Source organism: Stigmatopora argus, chromosome 23 (genome assembly GCF_051989625.1).
Source record: "Stigmatopora argus isolate UIUO_Sarg chromosome 23, RoL_Sarg_1.0, whole genome shotgun sequence".
Taxonomy (NCBI): Eukaryota; Metazoa; Chordata; class Actinopteri; order Syngnathiformes; family Syngnathidae; genus Stigmatopora; species Stigmatopora argus.
The window spans coordinates 5,772,154-5,792,141 of record NC_135409.1 but is presented as its reverse complement, the minus strand read 5'-3'; the positions used below and the strand labels follow the sequence as shown (position 1 = coordinate 5,792,141).

Below are 19,988 nucleotides of genomic sequence, written 5' to 3'. Positions count from 1 at the left end.
ATTTTGTAAAATCTAAAAATATATATAAAAAAAGCTAAAATAAACACTGTTTTAGATCTATAAAAAACTGAATATTCAGGGATTTTAATCCAGTTCTTTAAATCCATTTATAAAAAACATCTAAATATTATATCTAAAATGGTCCGGCCCACGTGAAATCAAGTTGACGTTAAAGTGGCCCACGAACCAACCCGAGTCTGACACCCTTGAGTTAGAGGGATAGTATAGTGTAAATGTGAGCCTTTACTTCCAATTTTATTTTATTTTTTTCAAATCAAATCAAAAGCCTTTATTGCCATCATATTTATTGTCATCGTATAACCAAATTGGTGTTTTTTTTTAAAAAAATGCTCTCTTTAGTGTGATTTTGACTAGTTTAAGAGGCTAACTCTAGTGAAAGTTTCTGAGGTGAGGGTCCATCCGTACAAGATAGATTATTGACAGTTTCTTCGGATTCCAGATAGAGCTTTTAAACTAGTTTTTCATAATTCAGGAGATAGTAATGCATTTTTACAAACACAACACTTGATGGAAAATGGAAAAAGTGGATTTTTGACTGTCTATACTGAGCTTTAGCTTTCTGAAGTGGAGTTTTATTCATACAAACAGAATATGAATATCAAAATAGGATTTTTGACAATCTTTCCAAATATTCTGAGGTAGTTTATTCATAAATAGAAAGATTTGGGATTCTCCTCACCATGCTTTTAACGACTATAAGGCGCACCGCATTATAAGGTGCACCGCATTATAAGGCGCACCCTCAATGAATGACACATTTTAATGTTTTTTTTCATATATAACGCACACTGGATTATAAGGCGCCCTGTCTATTTTGGAGAAAATTTAAGACTTTTAAGTGCGCCTTATAGTCGTGAAAATACAGTAGCTTTAGGATGCAAACCTGTTTTTGGTTGATTTTTTTGACCTCAGGGTTCTTTTGCAGTCAAATCTGTAGCCATAAATTGTGACTATGTCGTCTTGGCCATATCTCACCTGGCATAATGACATCCGAGAAGCCTAATTTTCGAGTGATGCAAACACCACGCGTGAAGAGCACCATGTATTCTCGTCGGAGTTGTTCGATGTCTCCGTGGAGGAGTTGCAGAGCCACGGCGAGTCCTGAAAATGAGAACCACAAGTAGGCAAAATGTACATAAAGTCAATATCAAATTTCTGTCGTCCTCAATAAAGCTAAAAAATAGAGATGAATGACTCTTTTCCTGCTTTTGTTTTCTTTTAATTAAAAAAAAAATCTAATAAAAGAAACAAAAAGGACGGAGACGAAAGGAAGAATACTTGGACAATTATGAGGTCATCAACAATTTTGACAAACGATTCATCAACGATCTGGCTCAATTAGTTGATTAATCATGGCTGCCGTGATTGGCAGAAGTAATGGAAATCATAACTGTTATCTGCTCTATAATTAAAAATAATAATAATAACGACTGCCAATGCGCTGCAGGTATGTGTGCAAATAAATAACCCCTTTTCGCACATAAACAAACAAAATAACAAAGCACGTGTCCTTTTATATTAAAAACTGGTCTCTATACGATGCTGCCCTTATGGAGAATGTCAGCATGAATAATTGAGTTTTTTATTTTTTTTATGGATTTTTGATAGGGTCCAAAAACGTCACCATGGCGAAGGGCCTTTTAAAATAATATGATGAGACTGCGATATATCACATTTTTGTCATATTCCCAGGAAGCAATATGAATGCACATGGATATGGTGCATTTTTAGGACTAAAGGTCCCATTCAAATACGAAAAAAGTGTGATTTGTAGTCCGGAAAAACTGGTATCTATTCTTTTTTTAATTATTATTATTTTTTAATCAATGACAGAATCTGTTGATAGCACTTGGACGTTTTATTTCAACAACGGGATTCAGAATGTAGTGACTCATTCCACCGACACACTCCAAAACAGGTTTACATAAGCGATACAAATAGTCTGCTTTATAGCACGGCGCCATGATGGGAACTCAAAACTATTATTCTTCTTCTGTGACAAAGTGGCCTCGAAAAGCTACCGTGGTAAAATAATTAAGTCGACGGACTCGGGTGAAAAGTCCAAAAGAGTGGAGATGTCGCATAACCCCCTACACTCGAATGAAGGTGAAAACTGCAAAAACCCTCTTATGAAACCCTTTTAGGGTTGGGAGATGACAGATTTAAAAAGAAAAATCTTCAGTTTCCATGAAAAACAGAAACGATGCACAAAAAATAGGAGAAAATGTCATTTTTCTGCCATTGAATCATCTAATTTAATGCCCTCGTCTTCACCGTCATAGACTTTGCATAGTGACAGTTGGTGTTTCTCACAGACCCTCCCGGTCCAAAATGGATTGGACCTTTCTCGCCGTCAATGCCTGCCCAGATCACAGATTATGTGTTGTGGTACTTTGCAAAAGATCCCAGATGATAACCAACAATATACAGTGGTACCTTGACATACGAGTGGCCCGACATACGAGCAATTCGAGATACGAGTCAAATTTCGGGCAAATATTTATCTTGAGATACGAGACTAATTTTGATATACGAGCAGACAGCGGACGCGAGATGCTGCTCATAAGAACATCATGGGCACTGTCTCTCTCCCCGCAACTCCCTCGTGTAATGTCTCTGGTCGCAACTCCCTCTTTGTAATGTCTCTGCGAGCACTGGGCGGAGCGTTGTATTTTTTTCAGTGTTTTTTCCCGTTAGTCAGTGCGAATGGCGTATATAATACTTTTCGTTGGCAAGTGGTCGTGCGTTATCCTATTGTGAGGACATTTGTGTGTATTATTTTGAAGTGAAAAATCAAACAACCCTCGATATTGACTGAGAGTCAGTGTGGAGGCGGGGCAAAAAGAGCCAACCCGGGAGAAGAAAGGTATCAAAATGTCAAACAAAATTAGAATTAAGTTTAGTGTTACATTCGATTAAACTTATTTTTGAGTGTCTGCATCGTAATCCAAGTTCATTTAAATTTGTTTATGTTATGTTACGAGTGCGTTGCCATGCAAAAAGCCCCCCCCCCTCTCTGTCCGTCTCTCTCTCTCTCCCCCCTTCGAAATCCGTATAATTTTAGTACGATTAAACACATTTTAGTAACATTAAACCACTAGTTATGTGCTACTATGTTAATAGATGTCAAATTAGAACAAAAAATAATCCAATCCAATATCCTGTTTTTGGTGTTTTTTCAGAGGGTTGGAAGGAATTAATTTGTTTTTAGTTCATTTCAATGGGAAACGTTCGTTTGAGTTACGAGAAAATCGACATACGAGCTCAGTCCCGGAATGAATTCAGCTCGTATCTCGAGGTACCACTGTATGTCTTTAGCGTTGAAATAAATCAAGTGAACGATTCATTTGTGTTAGCAACTTCATGCACGACTTGCTCCATATGCCATATCATCAGATAACGCACAGAATGTGACTTTTGAGCGTAATTGCTGCATCCTTCATAGGAGGAACGTCGTCTCATGATTAATTACCATGCCGGCGTTCTTATGAAACGGGGGGCGGTCACGATAGATGCTGACTAAGGCGATCTGTCTGCTTGATTCGGAATGCAGGTGCCAGACAATGCCCTTCATTTCAAGCTAAGCTTTTTTGCAAAATGCACAAATGCTAGCCTGTTGCCATGGCGAACTGCTGATGCTGTTATTCGCAGTCTGTGCTAGCACGGCTATTTATATCAATCGTGCGAACGATGTGCAACCGCTTCCTGCGGAGACTGCCGCGTGAGACTTTTTAATTGCGTCTCCCAGAAAGAAGAAGTGAATGGCCGTGAAAAACGCGGTGACTCAGTGACCGGATTTGCGACTGATGTCATGGCGCCAGACTTGGGATGAGACCGATTGCAATGCAGGGGTCATTTTAGTGAAAGAGAGCCATAAAACGCCATTTTTGAGAACTTACCTGTGTTAGATCCAGATAGGTTGTACCTGGAATTGGCCTTTTTGATGATGTTTTCGTGGATTTGGTACCACTCGCTTTCTGTGTTACACCTGACATATTAGAAAGAGTGAAAATGAAAATAAATTTAACCCTTATAGACTAGCCAAACATACATCAAAAAAGCATTGGGGCAATATCATATATCTATGAAAATAATAATACATCATTTTGAAATCTTCGAGAAATATAACATATACAGTGATACCTCGACATACGAGTGGCCTGACATACGAGAAATTTGAGATACGAGTAAAATTTCGGGCAAATATTTATCTTGAGATATGAGACAAATTTTGATATACGAGCAGACAGCGGAGGCGAGATGCTGGACACTGTCTTTCTGGTCGCAACTCCCTCTTTGTAATGTCTCTGTGAGCACTGGGCGGAGCTTTGCATTTTTTTAGTGTTTTTTTCCCGTTAGTCAGTGCGAATGGCGGAGCTTGTTCGCTAATACGAGAGGGGTATATACTACTTCTTGTTGGCAAGTGGTCGTGCGTCATCCTATTGTGAGGACATTTGTGTGCATAAATTTTGGAATATTTTGAAAGGAATACAAAAACAATCTACCATCGATAGGTTGCATCTGAAAGTCAGGGTGGAGGCGGGGCCAATAGAGCCAACCCGGGAGAAGAAAGGTATACAAATTTAAAACAAAATTAGAATTAAGTTTAGTGTTAGGTTCGATTAAACTTATTTTTGAGTGTGTCTGCATCGTAATCCAAGTTCATTTAAATTTGTTTATGTTATGTTACGAGCATGTTGCCGTGCTAAAATACCCCCCCCCTCTCAAAATCTGTATAATTTTAGTACTATTAAACACATTTTATTACTTTTAAACCACTAGTTATGTGTTACTTTGTTAATAGATGGCGCATTAGAACAAATCAAACATTTTTTCCAATCCGATATCCTGTTTTTGGTGTTTTTTCAGAGGGTTGGAACAAATTAATTTCTTTTTAGTTCATATCAATGTGTTTGAGTTACGAGAATATCGACATACGAGCTCAGTCCCGGAATGAATTAAGCGTGTATCTCGAAGTACCACTGTATAATAATAAAAATAATCATCTTTTTTTTTCAAAACAGCACATATAGTTAAAGTCAACGGGTAAAAAAAAAAAAGCTCCTGAGGCGAGATCATATTCATAAATGATTTTGAAAAAAATTCAACATCAAACTTCTGCTTGGCAGCAACGGTCCAAAGATTTGAAAATATCCTGACGAAAAAAATCCCCAAATTCTGAAACGTCATCCTTTACCGCTCAACGTTATTAAAGTTCCTTTCGAAAACAGGGCGATTTACTTACGTGTAAACCTTGAGCAGGTGGTCGTCCTTGGAGTCCGCCGTGAGCAGATCAGCGATGCTGACGACAGCACAGCCAAACGGACGGCGGTATTGAACGCAACACTGGTTCTTCTTCTCTCCGGCGCCCATTCTCCCTGCACGAGAACGTCAAAACGTTCATTCACGGCAAGGCCCCAAAAGGATTTCTCTCACTAACCTATTCTTATGATGTGCACGACAATGTAGACGTCTTTTCGTAAATCACTGCTTCCCAGGTCCTGATTGGAGAGATGATTTGGACACGTTTGGTGATGAATTCTCTGCATTGCAACCGCTCACGTTCAGTGACCACTCACCACAAACAGCGTGCACTGTCGCTCCGTTTTCTCTGGCGACTTGGGCAAGCCGCTCTTATTGAGCCGGACAAAGAACCTTTCACTGTAAACGCAAGGAAAAGACAAATGCTAATGTCAAAACATATCCAAGAGCAGCGCAAATGGAGAAGCTCCATGTTGGAGTTATTTGGGTACTATTATATGTGTGTACAACGAAGAAATATTAATCATTATATGTATGTGTGGAATATTAATCATTATAAGCAGACAGACGCTCAGTATAACTGTTACCGAAGGACACTTCCCCTTGCAGCTGGCTCCGAGGACGTTTAATTATTTTGCCTTATTCCGAGGACTATTGACCTGACAGTTCACCCAGTCCCGGGCTCCGAGGACTGTTGATCTGGGTTCCCAATGAAGATCTGCGAAGGACTCTTAAATTGCTTTGACTTGGATTCCGGAGCAGATGGCGATAATCGAATCGACTTCCGAAAATACTCGCGTATTGTTTTAAAATTGTGTTGCTTGTTTCACCTAATATGGAAATTGTTTTGCTTGCTTGTGTAAATTCTTATGCAGTAATTTTTGGTTTCCGACCTTAATTATTGTTTTGAAGACCTGATATTCAATTGTTGTTGCAGTTGTTTTTTGACCTTAATTGTGTTATTCGGTTAGCTTATGCAATTGTTTTGAATAAGATAACCTTAATTGTTTTGATTCTAATGCAACTAAATGGACAGAAGAGGATGTCTTTCTTTAGAATGATCCGTGACGGGGACGAGTCAGGATTGATTCTCACTTGCAAGTTAACGCTGGATTATGTGCTCTGATGTCTTTCCTTTTATTAAAGTATATCTATTAATGAACCTATCACTCCACACTAGACTAGCTGTGAGGCTCCTGGAAAATGCATGGGATCTTATTAGCAAATCGGTCCGAACCACAAGGAAATTAAGCGCGTGACGGGCAAAAACTACAAAAGAACGGCTAACATTTGCGTGGCAGGGCCGGAAAAAAGTGGAAATCGAGGCAGCCCGCTGGTCCGCTGGACTAATCCAGTTAGGTGACTTTCACAGTTGGCGCGATAAGCGGAGAGAAACCCTTGTAATGCACCACAGGGCCTGACAATGGGCCAAATTGCTGACAAGGCTAGCAGTCCAAGCGACTGGCACAAGGGCAGAAAGAACACAGAAAAGAAGCTTTAAACTTTAAACACCATGTGATGTTTAAGTCAGAAATGTCCGCAAACGAATAGATTTGAAACAAATTGCACAGAGGGATTGGATCAAGGGGTCCCGGGCACCTGATTTTGTGAACGATTTCTTTACCCAAAAATGGTAACTGAAAAAATAGATACAAATTCCATTCAGTTAGGTTCTCTGGAGCACAATAAGGTGGCGCTGTTGCCTTTGAGCAGTTCGGTATGACATACGATGAACAGAAGGTTCATTTAAAAGTACCCGCCTTGTTTCCTTTTCTTCCAACTCATTCCCCAATGGATTTTTGGAACCATCTCTTTGGGAAAACCAAGCAGCTGGTGCTTTAAGTTGGCTTGGCACCCGCATTTCAATGAATTAGCCTTTACATCAAGGGTGTCAAACTCGGGTTGGTTCGCGGGCCGCTTTAACGTCAACTTGATTTCATGCAGGCCGGACCATTTTAGATATAATATTTAGATTTTTTTAAATTATAAATGGATTAAAAGAACTGGATTAAAATCCCTGAATATTCAGTTTTTTTATAGATCTAAAACAATGTTTATTTGAGCTTTTTAATATATTTTTAGATTTTACAAAATGATTTTTGAACTAAAAACACAGAAAAAATGGATTAAAAAATGACAATTATTGATTCAAAAGGGGAACATCAGGAAATTGAATATACATCTATACTCTTCATTTTAATTTGATCCTAAAATAGAAAGTCGGCACTCATGATTTACTTTCCCGGGCCACACAAAATGATGCGGCGGGCCAGATTTGGCCCCCGGGCCGCCACTTTGACACTTGTGCTTTACATGATTTATTAAACAGACTTTTCAAAAAGCTTCAACGGGTTCAAGCATTTATATTTTGGAGTTTTCACACATGTATTCCTTTTATCGTGACTTGGGAATTAAACGTGGACGCGGTTAGCCTCATTAGCTGCTCCCTGTAACATTCCACACCATTTCTCCGGATCCCTGCACAGCAGACACCACACGTGCTTTCTTTCCTCCACCTTAATTACCACTCTATTGTTCAAACCGCCAATTAACGGCGACTCGGGCACAGGCTCACACATCCTCTATCCTTCCCTTGCCAGCCCTCCATCACAGAGTGATGATCGGTCGGCTAGGCTCTGGGGAGTAGTGTTTACCTCCCAGTGGTATCTTATCTCACTCTATCAGCGCTCGTATTAACACAACATGAATCGCCAGGTTGCTTCCCCTCTGGGCCGGCTGAGCACTCGGCGTTCACTCTGCTGATATTGATAATTGCATTTGGAGTACCAATGGAGGGGGGGTTGGGACCAGTCAGATCTATCATGCTGCATTGAGACCGGCCACATTGTTTCCTCTTCATCGTAGTCTCGTACGAGTGCTTTGTGGCTTATTTTTACGTTATGTGAGATTGCTTGGTTTCACGGGCCGAGACTCTGTGGCCCGACATACGAGAAATTCGAGATACGAGTAAAATTACGGGCAAATATTTATCTTGAGATACGAGACCAATTTTGATATACGAGCAGACAGCGGACGCGAGAGGCTGCTCATGAGAACATCATGGCCACTGTCTCTCTCCCCGCAACTCCCTCGTGTGATGTCTCTGGTCGCAACTCCCTCTTTGTAATGTCTCTGCGAGCACTGGGCGGAGCGTTGCATTTTTTCAGGTTTTTTTCCCATTAGTCAGTGCGAATGGCGTATATACTACTTCTCATTGGCAAGTGGTCGTGCGTTATCCTATTGTGAGGACATTTGTGTGATTCATTTTCGGAATATTTTGAAGGGAATACAAAAGCAAACTACCACTGATAGGTTGCATCTGAAACTCAGGGTGGAGGCGGGGCAAACAGAGCCAACCCGGGAGAAGAAAGGTTTAAAAATGTCAAACAAAATTAGAATTTAGTTTAGTATTAGGTTAGATTACATTTATTTTTGAGTGTGTCTGCATCGTAATCCAAGTTCATTTGAATTTGTTTATGTTATGTTACGAGCGCGTTGCCATGCAAAAAGTCCCCCTTTGCCTCCCCCCGCGAAATCCGTCAAATTTTAGTACTATTAAACACATTTTAGTAATATTAAACCACTAGTTATGTGTTACTTTGTTAATAGATGGCGAATTAGAACAAATCAAACATTTTTCCAATCCAATATCCTGTTTTTGGTGTTTTTTCAGAGGGTTGGAACGAATTCATTTGTTTTTAGTTCATTTCAATGGGAAACGTTCGTTTGAGATACGAGAAAATTGACATACGAGCTCAGTACCGGAACGAATTAAGCTCGTATCTCGAGGTACCACTGTACATTGCAATATTAAAAGGGTAATATTACCAGATCAATTCCGTTTTGTGGCTTCTTATTTTGACGTTATTTGAGACTCTTTCTGACGTATCCACATAAAACTACTTTTGGCGTACCGTATTTTTCGGACTATAAGTTGCACAAGAGTATATACATATTATAAGTCTCACTAGAGTATAAATCGCATTTTTGGGAACAAACATATACGTTAAAAAACAATAATAAAATGGAGAACAATAGGCTCAATAGGTTACGTTAACAAACCCCTTTTCGGATAACTACAGTTTTAAGAAAAAAACAACACATCAGGCTGTCGATGGTCAGAGAGAGAGAAAAAAGTTGCACTTGCATGTTAGTCGGAGGCCCAGCCAAACTACAAATGTGTAACTTACAGCTCAGAAAACACGGTAATAATATGAAGGTGAAATGATATTAGGAGGAAAAAAGTCCTAAGATTCTTTTTACGATCCATGAACCGAAAGTTGTTTTAAATGTCGCCGTGAAAACAAAACAATCTGAACAGCCTGAGTATAGCTAACATAAGCTTTTACACTGTGTTGACAGTAAAGGGCGTGTTGAACGCAAAATGTGTAGAGTAACAGAACGGCTGGTGTTGGCGTGGTGCTGAGACAACGGGCCCCGGACCCCCATCTGGTCGTTGACACACAGAAATGCACCAGCTAAGGAGTCAAGCAGAGCGACGGCTCGCTGCCAGGTGGCTAGTGTAAATGTGGTTCTGTTTACTTGCGCCGCTAGACAGTGAGAGACAACGCTGGCTAAGTGCCATGGTTGGATTTTTGCCCCCATCCTTGAACAAAACTAACGCAATTGATTTTCTTTCAAATTAATTTCAGCGAGAGATGTCCATGTACATTATTCACTTTCCTGGGCTGCCAAAAATCAAGTGGCTGAGTAGATCTGACCCACAGACCTCGAGTTTAACATCAGTGGATTATACAGTGGTACCTCGACATACGAGCAATTCAAGATACGAGTCAAATTTCGGGCAAATATTTATCTTGAGATACGAGACAAGTTTTTGAGACATTTTTGATGTTTTTTTTCCCGTTAGTCAGTGCGAATGGCGTATATACAGAAGTAAGCAAGTGGTTGTGCGTTATCCTATTGTGAGGACATTTGTGTGCATCATTTTGGGAATATTTTGAAGGGATTACAAACTGAAACAACCCTAGATATTGACTGAAAGTCAGTGTGGAGGCGGGGCAAAAAGAGCCAACCCAGGAGAAGAAAGGTATCAAAATGTCAAACAAAATTAGAATTAAGTTTAGTGTTAGGTTCGATTAAACTTATTTTTGAGTGTGTCTGCATCGTAATCCAAGTTCATTTAAATTTGTTTATGTTATGTTACGATAGCGTTGCCATGCAAAAAGCACCCCCCCTCTCTCTCCCTTCCCCCTTCGAAATCCGTATAATTTTAGTACTATTAAACACATATTAGTAATATTAAACCACTAGTTATGTGTTACTTTGTTAATAGATGGCAAATTAGAACAAATAAAACATTTTTTCCAATCTAATATCCTGTTTTGGGTGTTTTTTCAGAGGATTGCAACAAATTAATTTGTTTTTAGTTCATTTCAATGGGAAGCGTTTGTTTGAGTTACGAGAAAATCGACATACGAGCTCAGTCCCGGAACGCATTAAGCTCGTATCTCGAGGTACCACTGTAGTGCGGTATAATCGCAATTGGTTATTTATCCTAAATGGATCCAGATTCATATCAGTTCATATTTTGATTGAGTTCATTGCAGGAATGAAGACATAAATCTTGCCTGACTTGCACGAGACTTTTTTGAAAAGAAGTCCTTCTTATCCGCCCGAGGCCTTTTGAAGGTGTAATTTTTTTCTTTGAAGATGGTATTCACTCTCAGTTGAAAAATGAGTAGGGAGTTTTTTTTTGGGGGGGGGGGTTGGGGTCTTCTTAACTAGCGCTGAATTTACAAAGTGAAAGTGCATACTGTAGCGCTTCTCACTTCAGACACTCCATACCTCAGTGGTCGGTTCTCCCGCCCGTCATATATGTGAAAGAAGACTTCCAGCTCCTCCCCCAAATTGGCGCTCATCAGACTCTTGACGTGGACAAACAAGTGATGGGTGCTGGCGGGTGTCGGCGACTCCTTCTTGCGATGCCGATGCTCCATCTGCGACAGAAAGGGAAACGGGGAAATGAAATCCATTTTGGAGACAGGCGTGGAAAAACATTGAGGTATACAAAGGGATGGATTTGTCGAGGATAACAAAGCTACATCTTTAAGCCAAAAATCCTCTATTATAGGATGAAATCAAATGAAACAAAGGCAGTACGATCGACTGAAGAATCATGCTGAGGAATGCTATATTTAACAAATTAGTAGATATAGATAGTATGCTACTATCTATATCTATATCTACGTCTACGTCTACATCATCTACATCTACAACTACATCTACAACTACATCTACATCTACATCTACATCTACAACTACAACTACAACTTCAACTACAACTACATCTACATCTACATCTACATCTACATCTACACCTACACCTACATCTACATCTACATCTACATCTACATCTACACCTACATCTACATCTATATCATCTACATCATCTACATCAGGGGTGTCAGACTCGGGTTGGTTCGCGGGCCACTTTAACGTCAACTTGATTTCACGTGGGCCGGACCATTTTAGATATAATATTTAGATATTTTTTTAATAAATGGATTAAAAGAACTGGATTGAAAGCCCTGAATATTCAGGTTTTTTTATAGATCTAAAACTATGTTTATTTTAGCTTTTTTTATATATATTTTTAGATTTTACAAAATGATTTTTTAAACTAAAAACAGAAAAAATTGATTAAAAAATTACAATTATTGATTTAAAAGGGGGAAAATTAGGAAATGTAATATACATCTATACTCTTCATTTTAATTTGATCCTAAAACAGAAAGTCGGCACTCATGATTTACTTTCCCGGGCCACACAAAATGATGCGGCGGGCCAGATTTGGCCCCCGGGCCGCCATTTTGACACATGTGATCTACATCATCCACATCTACATCTACATCATCTACATCATCATCATCTACATCTACATCTACATCTACATCCATATCCATATCTATATCTATAAAGAACACAGACAATGCAATGTGTTACATGAATAATATTCAATATGATGAGATTATGCCATCTTGATATATTAAAGTAAAACCACTAATTATAGATATCTTCACATTTCTTCAGAAATATGAAGGCTTCAGCGTGGCTTCTATTTACAATGGATAACATGAGCATTTTTCAAGCACCTCCCTTGTTTTTATGCTCTCTTTGGCCATTTCTAATGATTCCAAAAAAGCAATACAGGCATCATGATGCCACAATAAACACCCCCCTTAGCCCTTTCAACACGTGAATCCCATCTCAATTTAATTAAAGCCCTCCATTGTGGTGCAGTCCGCAGGCGAATCAAAACACGCTTTCCCCAAACGAGGCGAGACTGCCGATCTTTGTGGCGAGGTGTGGGCTATTGTGTCTGCATTTCCACCCTCTGTTATCCCGCCTGAAAAGTCAAAAGTGCTCATTTTGCGGGAGGTACATTGAAGCTAGCATCCTTGCTGGGCTGACTTTTGTTTGCCACGACAACAACAACAAAAAGAGAAACAGATGGATTAAGCGCTTCAATTGCCCCAGTGAGAGGGTAAGTCATCTCACTCCGTGCGCACGTGATGCAATTTTCTCAACGCTGTATCAGAGAGATGGTTGTCATGGTAACCGAGCTCCCAAAAGAAGACGCAGGGGCGCAAGTATAAGTAAGATGAGTACAGGTTTCGAAATCAATAAATATGTAGAACGGACAAAGTGTTTGTTATTATAAGTCACTGTATCGATGCTCATTTTCAGCGGGTGATAAATGTTTGTTATTAAACAAACGACTTATTTGGGTCTTTTGAGTCTCTTGACATGTCTTTGCTAAGTATAAAATGCATTGTGTGCCTTTTCAAATCATTGAAAATACCGCTCCATTTTCCGCAATGTGTAATAAGTAGTTGAGTGATACTAAATCAAACTATTTTAAATGGTTATAGTCACCACAACAAGTTATTTGATCACGCAGAATCTATTTTCATAAATATATCGAACATTTTGCATGTGTCTCCGGAATTGCTGGGCAGCCTGTCATTATGTGGTCACTGCTCCTTTAAGAAACGCTTTGATCGTTTCAATGAAATTACGGCCATCGTTTTGTCCCTTTTCGGTGGATTTCATGTCTATAGTTTGATGTTGTCAAGCTTCAAATGTACCGTGGTCACAAAGAAACATAAAGTGATATAGTAGCTCCTCCTGTCATTGAGAGTCATTGAAAATCCTGCTAGTGCAAATAGATATAATGTTAAAGCTTCAATATTTTAGAAGGAGTATTTCCCCTCAAAGCTTGAACTTTAACAGCATGATATTTTTGGTAAACACTGGTTTGCTACCTATTTGAATCATGTTGCTAAGTAAAGGTCCACCATGTGCTCATTAAATCCAGACATGTTTTTTAATGTCTGCGTGTAGAACCGTCTGCTTGCATTCAACTCAAACTGCAATGAATATTGTGGTCTATTATTATATAGACACACCAAGGCTACTTAGTTGAAAGAATAGCCTCGTTCACCAGGGGAAAAAAAGTCTGACTGCACCCTTTTCAGTTTTTTTGTTACCGACATTTAAACATAAGCAGGTTTTTACAAAAAGCAGCCCTTTTGAATCAGAAACTGGGCTAATCTGAACTAAAATCGTGCAGTGCTGCCATCGCCAGGAGATTGTTCATCACAGTGGCGGTCCGTGCATTTTCTCGTAGTGCCTTCAATGGGTAAAATCCACTTCCTAGCAGCATTTAATGATTAAATACCAAATACTGTCGTATTTCTGGCATAGTCGGTCTTGAAAATGGCTTTAAATCAGCACAACAATATATTTGCTTGTGCAGCTCGCTCCAAATACAGTTTGGTAGCTCTGGCTAATCACTAGCCAATCATAGTTGGTGAAAGCGATGACGTATCCCTATGCCTGCGAAATGGCCTTGGTGTCACCAAATCGAATTCTGATTGGTTAAAACAACAGTCTTATCGACGCTTGTTTAATGCAGCAGAGCCTGCAGAACTGATTGTGAAGGCCTTGAGGCAGATTTCTGACCCTGGCAACAAATAATGGCTGAAATGTGATTGGTTAAATGCTTCAATATGAAAACAGCCATCTGGAAGCAGTGCAACCAGGGGGGAAAGCAATGAAAGGAAGCTAACAGACAATTTGGAATTATTTAATAAGTATTGATGGACAAAATATAATACATGATTCAGATATTTCTTAGGCCAGCAGAGAAGCCCTTGAAGGCCCTGACGGTCCACCACTGGTTCATCAGTAAAATAGTTTGTTGGAAAACACTCACCATTCTGTAGAGCTCTGTCACGCTGATTTCATCTGGGTCCACCATGCTGAACTCCTGTCTAGGAACGAGATCCAAACCAAGTTGTCTGCAAAGAAAGGGAAAAAAATGCAATACACGGACTTTAGAACTTTGTACTTTGCTGTTCTTCCACATTCTCATCTCTTCCCAGAACTGGAAGGGTTGTCACCAAACATAGATTGAAGGGTCCAAGGAGAACGACAGAAGTTTTTAGCTATCATTTATTTAGCACCCCGAGGCACGGAGGGGCGGAAGCTTTAAAATAACGAAGAGGTGACTTGACAACCGAACACGGAAAAGGTAGAGCAACTGTCTTTCAACTCACTCGTTGCCCCAGTCCAATCGCGCGGTGATATGCTGTTTGACGTCCCTCATGCGGTCGTGGGTGAGGTGGCCCACCAACACCTGCCTCCTCAGGTCCAAGATTTCATTCATCACATGCCAAAGTCGGTGGAATAAATCCCCCTCGTTCTTCTGCGGGAAGACAGAAGATGGGTTGTAGGAAACAATATGGCACAAAATATGAAAACCTTTCACGTCAAGCGAGTGTCTGAATCCAGAGTTGGATCATGAAAAGGATTTGTGTAAATGAGACTCGATGTGCTGCTGCATTTCAAACACAAATGTATGCACTCTGATGTGTAAGTATTCTTTGGCTCAGTTTAATCGGCGCCCCAGATAACTTAATGGGTCACAAACGCTATCAATCAGGGAAGTCGTGTGAAATTGCGGAAGGGTACCACATAGAGCTGCTTCCACATGGCGCCCCAGTCTCGCAGCGTCAAAGTCATCTCGGTGATGACCGAGTCCTCAACGGGGATGACCGTTTCGAATTGCCCTTTGTTCTTGATGTGGGCATTTTTCAGGTGGATGTAGCTGGATGGGAAGATACCCTGTGGGCACAGGACACTCTTCATACCAATAGAAATTAGCCTCTGTGTCAATTACAGTGGTACCTCGACATACGAGTGGCCCGACATACGAGCAATTCGAGATACGAGTCAAATTTCGGGCAAATATTTATCTTGAGATACGAGACAAATTTTTGATATACGAGCAGACAGCGGACGTGAGATGCTGCTCATAAGAACATCATGGACACTGTCTCTCTGGTCGCAACTCCCTCTTTGTAATGTCTCTGCGAGCACTGGGCGGAGCGTTGCATTTTTTCAGTGTTTTTTTCCCCGTTAGTCAATGCGAATGGCGTATATTCTACTTCTCGTGCGTTATCATATTGTGATATTAAACCACTAGTTATCTGTTACTTTGTTAATAGATGATGATTTAGAACAAATTAATATCTTTTTCCAATCCAATATCCTGTTTTTCGTGTTTTTCGAGAGTGTTGGAACAAATTTATTTATTTTTAGTTCATTTCAATGGGAAACGTTCGTTTGAGTTACAAAAAAATCGTCGTACGAGCTTAGTTCCGGAACGAATTAAGCTCATACCTTAAGGTACCACTGTACTAGCTATTAAATGTTAGCCAGGTTGAAGAAAAAGTCTTGTCCAAAGACCTACCTTGACGTTTGGATTCTTCGAGATGAATCCCCGATACCAGCCTGAAGAGACCAAGCGGAATTTGTTAGCGCGGCAATGATACATTGATTTAATTGAGCAAATCAATTATAGAGAAGCTTCACTTGGATAAAATCTTTCAATTTGAGTGGCGTTATAATGATTTGTTTTGAAAGCCTGTCTTGTTCGAGAATTCTAAAAAAAAAAAAAGCTTCTTATCCAACCACATCTTTACAACAGGTGCCAATTTCAAACTCTAAATGGACATTGTACAAAACACAGCACTGGATTGTCGTGCAAAGTCTTCAAAATTGCGCTGCTGACGCGTAGCGCTTATAGACGGGGGACACGCGTCGACAGTTTCCACTTTGCAGCGTTTTGAAGTGTCAACGCCGCCGTCGACATGAGGCAAAGCCATTAAAGCCCGTCTCTTTGACTGTCGCACCACACTTCATTCAGCATCATGCCTCTGGTCTGGCATCTCATCCTTGCACTGCCTGGGCTACATTTTCTTCTCAATTTTGTTTTATTATCGACGGCTGGACGGAGGTTATGGATTTAATTCTGTCAGTCTGTGTGGGTCAACAGTAACTCAAGAATGAATAACGGGATATTTAATGTAATATGAAACGAGTTTTGATTCGTTTTCACTTTTTCTTGAAATATTTAGACTTGTTTTGATCTAATCACACATAGCTTGTTTGTGAGGCACTGAAAAAAAAAGACAAAAATATTTAGAAAATAATGTATTTTGCGGCTCGGTAGCCGAGTGGTTACATTTCTGGGGTCGAGGGAATCTACTAATAGATAATATATCTAATAGGTAGCCATCTTTTTAACAAATAAAAGGCTTACTATAAATCAGGGGTCGGGAACTTTTTGACAGAGAGAGCCATGAACAATTAATATTTTCTAATGTTATTTCTTGAGAGCCATTCTCGGAATTGAAAAGTAAAAATATATGAAAGTGTATTTTTTATTTTTTTGTCATTTCATCACTTTTAACGTACAAAAAGTCTCTGATTTCTTTTGACAACATTGTTATGTGGTGGCTTACAAAATCAGTATCAATGATATGCATGCAGAAGAGTAATAAATAAGAAAATTATGATTAAAATAGGGGTACAGGTAGTGTCGACGCCGCAGTGACGCTCTTGTTAGTGCGTTCGGGACTCAGCTCTCTCATCAATGATTTCCATATTTTACCTCACAGGTTAGTGGAGAGCCATATGTACCCATGGAAAGAGCCACATATGGCTCCCGAGCCATATGTACCCATGGAAAGAGCCACATATGGCTCCCGAGCCATAGGTTCCCTACCCCTGCTATAAATGATTATATTTTGGACAAATAAAAGCCTTACTATGCATGGTCATTTTTCCTTCACAAAAAAATAGCCTAACTATATATGTTCCATTTCTAAACAAATAAAAGCCTTACTATTCATGATCTTTTTTTTAACACAAAAGTGACACTACGGATTCGTTTTTTTTTAAAGAAAATGCCTTACAAATAAAAGGCTCACTACACATGGTCCTTTTTTTAACAAATATAAACCTGACTATACGTGGTATTTTATACGTGACTCGTTGTGTGGAGTTTGCATTTTCTCTCTGGGCCTGCGTGGGTTTTCTCCGGGTCAGAAAATGAATGATTGAATCATGAATTGGTCATTTTGAAATCTGAAGCCTGCTTGACCGAGGGACTGCGGATTGGAGGATATTCTCAAACATGGGGAATGCTTTCTGCTGTCTTTTGGATTTTGAAAAGAACATAGCGCTGAATTTGAATAACAGCTAAACAAGCGTACGTGGGAGCGAGTGGAGGAGAAAAGCAGACTCTGCGGGGGCTGTGTGGCTGGAAAATCAGTCAACTCGCTTTAAAGGAACAACAGCAGCCGGTGAGATTTCGTCCCATTTCACTCGTCAACCGCCAACGTCCCTCAAGAAGCTGTTTGATGGCGTTATCCTTGCATTCGTTTCATTTGAAGACATTTCGTGGGGGCAGTATTTGCGACGGGTTGCGCGTCATTGACCGAGCAGAACCAATTCATTTCCCTTCCTGCCTTATTTTTCACATCAGCCCCATGGAGACATGCAGGAACAGGCAATAACGCAAAGGGGAAGTGAAAATAAGAATCATTTCATGTGTAGTGCGTTACATTTGGTCATCTTATCAATGTCATCATTTAGAATTGACCTGCAAATCCCCCAAAATCAACACGAAGATTCTGGAGTTGACCGGCAATGAATAAGAAGTACAGTGGTACCTCTACATACGAGCAGCTCTACCTACGAGATTTCGATCTCTTTCGTGTATAACAGATATCTACTGAACGATTTCTTCAGAGGAGTTTCTCCTAGCATCGACCAGAAAACGCACAACGCACATGCACGGGCAAAAAGAGGGCTTTTTATGGGTAATGAAGTATACTTGTGCACACAACACCGATAGCCAATGGCACCCTTTCTCAGAATAAAACTTAATTACCCACAATCAATACGTGGGTAGGCTGAGCTGTTGCGTTTTTCCTTCCTTAGCCTGTTAGCTCCCGCGATCGCTCATTCAAGACTACTTCTCGTTGGCAAGTGGTCGTGCGTTATCCTATTGTGAGGACATTTGTGTGCATCATTTTCAGAATGTTTTGAAGGGAATACAACAGCAAACAGCCCATCGATAGCAAATGTGAGGGTGGAGGCGTGGCAAACTGCTAACCCGGCCAGAACGAAGGTAAAAAAAAAATAAAACTAAATTAGCATTCAGTTTTGTGTAAAGTTACATTAAACGTATGTTTGTGTGTGTCTGTATATATTAATCCAAGTTAATATAAATTTGTTTGTTCGGTTACGAGTGCGTTGCCGTGGATAAAGACCCCCCGAACCCTCCGCCTGCTTCTATGCCCGTCTGTGTATCCTTCGTGAAAGGCGTCTAATTTTAGTTCTATTAAACACATTTCATTACTATTAAACCACTAGTTATGTGTTACTTTGTTAATAGATGGCAAATTAGAAGAAATAAAACATTTTTTTCCAATCCAATATCCTGTTTTCGGTCTTTTTTCAGAGGGTTGGAACGAATTAATTTGTTTTTAGTTCATTTCGATGGGAAACCTTCGCTCGAGTTACGAGAAGAACGACATACGAGCTCAGTCCCGGAACGGATTAAGCTCGTATGTAGAGGTACCACTGTTACCAAAAATTAAAATGAAGTGACCCAATCCAAATGACTCTAAAATGGCTTTAAAAAATTGTGATTGACACTTTAACGTACCTTCACATTTCTCCAGGATCTGCACCGTGTCACCGATTTCCAACGGGAGGCCATGTTGGACAGTGCCTCGAAAACTCGCCAGCACTATGGAAAAAGCAAAAAAAAAACAAGTCACAAATATATAAATAATACATTCAAGAGAATATGAGTTGTAATCATTCATCTCCACAGACAGCAGAAACAATCCCATTTTTTGTTTTCTGATATACAGCTTTCTTGTGTACAATAGCACGAAATCTGATCCCCAAAAAAGGAAAAAAATACTTTGACTTCTAAACTGCAATCCTCATATTTGCACTAACATTTTGTGCCAGCTTCTACGGCTTTCTCGTTCTCCTGAAACGCATCATCCGCAGGGGAATTGTCACTCGTGTACGCCTGCTTTTGTAATTATTCGCAACTTGGACTTTTCACGTGTACTGCACACTAGAATGTTATCCAAAGAAATGCATTAGTACTCACAAAATGTGCCCAATGAATGAATTAACCAGATAGCAATGTGAATTATTCAGCGTCTGCTAGATGTCAATCGGCAAACCTTCTGTAGTTTGTCCTTAAATGCTCACACAGAGACCGCGTTAGTACTGTTGACACCCTAAAAAAAAAAATCATAAAATAAGGTTGAATAAAGTCGGATGGGTCACAAGTGTGACATATA

At 39.9% G+C, this 19,988-nt stretch overlaps 1 protein-coding gene across 1 annotated transcript in view; it reads right to left on the bottom strand.

The window, feature by feature from the left end:
- The window catches only part of dock4b (dedicator of cytokinesis 4b), a 92,618-nt gene that overhangs the window by 46,695 nt on the left and 25,935 nt on the right, over positions 1 to 19,988 (bottom strand). Inside the window, exons 2-12 of the mRNA XM_077593536.1 lie at positions 19,331 to 19,414; positions 16,064 to 16,104; positions 15,283 to 15,435; positions 14,868 to 15,016; positions 14,525 to 14,609; positions 11,092 to 11,243; positions 5,601 to 5,682; positions 5,462 to 5,522; positions 5,267 to 5,399; positions 3,921 to 4,009; positions 997 to 1,122 (exon numbers count right to left, since the gene is read on the bottom strand). Of these exons, the coding sequence (XP_077449662.1) occupies positions 997 to 1,122; positions 3,921 to 4,009; positions 5,267 to 5,399; positions 5,462 to 5,522; positions 5,601 to 5,682; positions 11,092 to 11,243; positions 14,525 to 14,609; positions 14,868 to 15,016; positions 15,283 to 15,435; positions 16,064 to 16,104; positions 19,331 to 19,414 (1,155 nt within the window). The remainder of the gene's footprint in view (positions 1 to 996; positions 1,123 to 3,920; positions 4,010 to 5,266; positions 5,400 to 5,461; positions 5,523 to 5,600; positions 5,683 to 11,091; positions 11,244 to 14,524; positions 14,610 to 14,867; positions 15,017 to 15,282; positions 15,436 to 16,063; positions 16,105 to 19,330; positions 19,415 to 19,988) is intronic.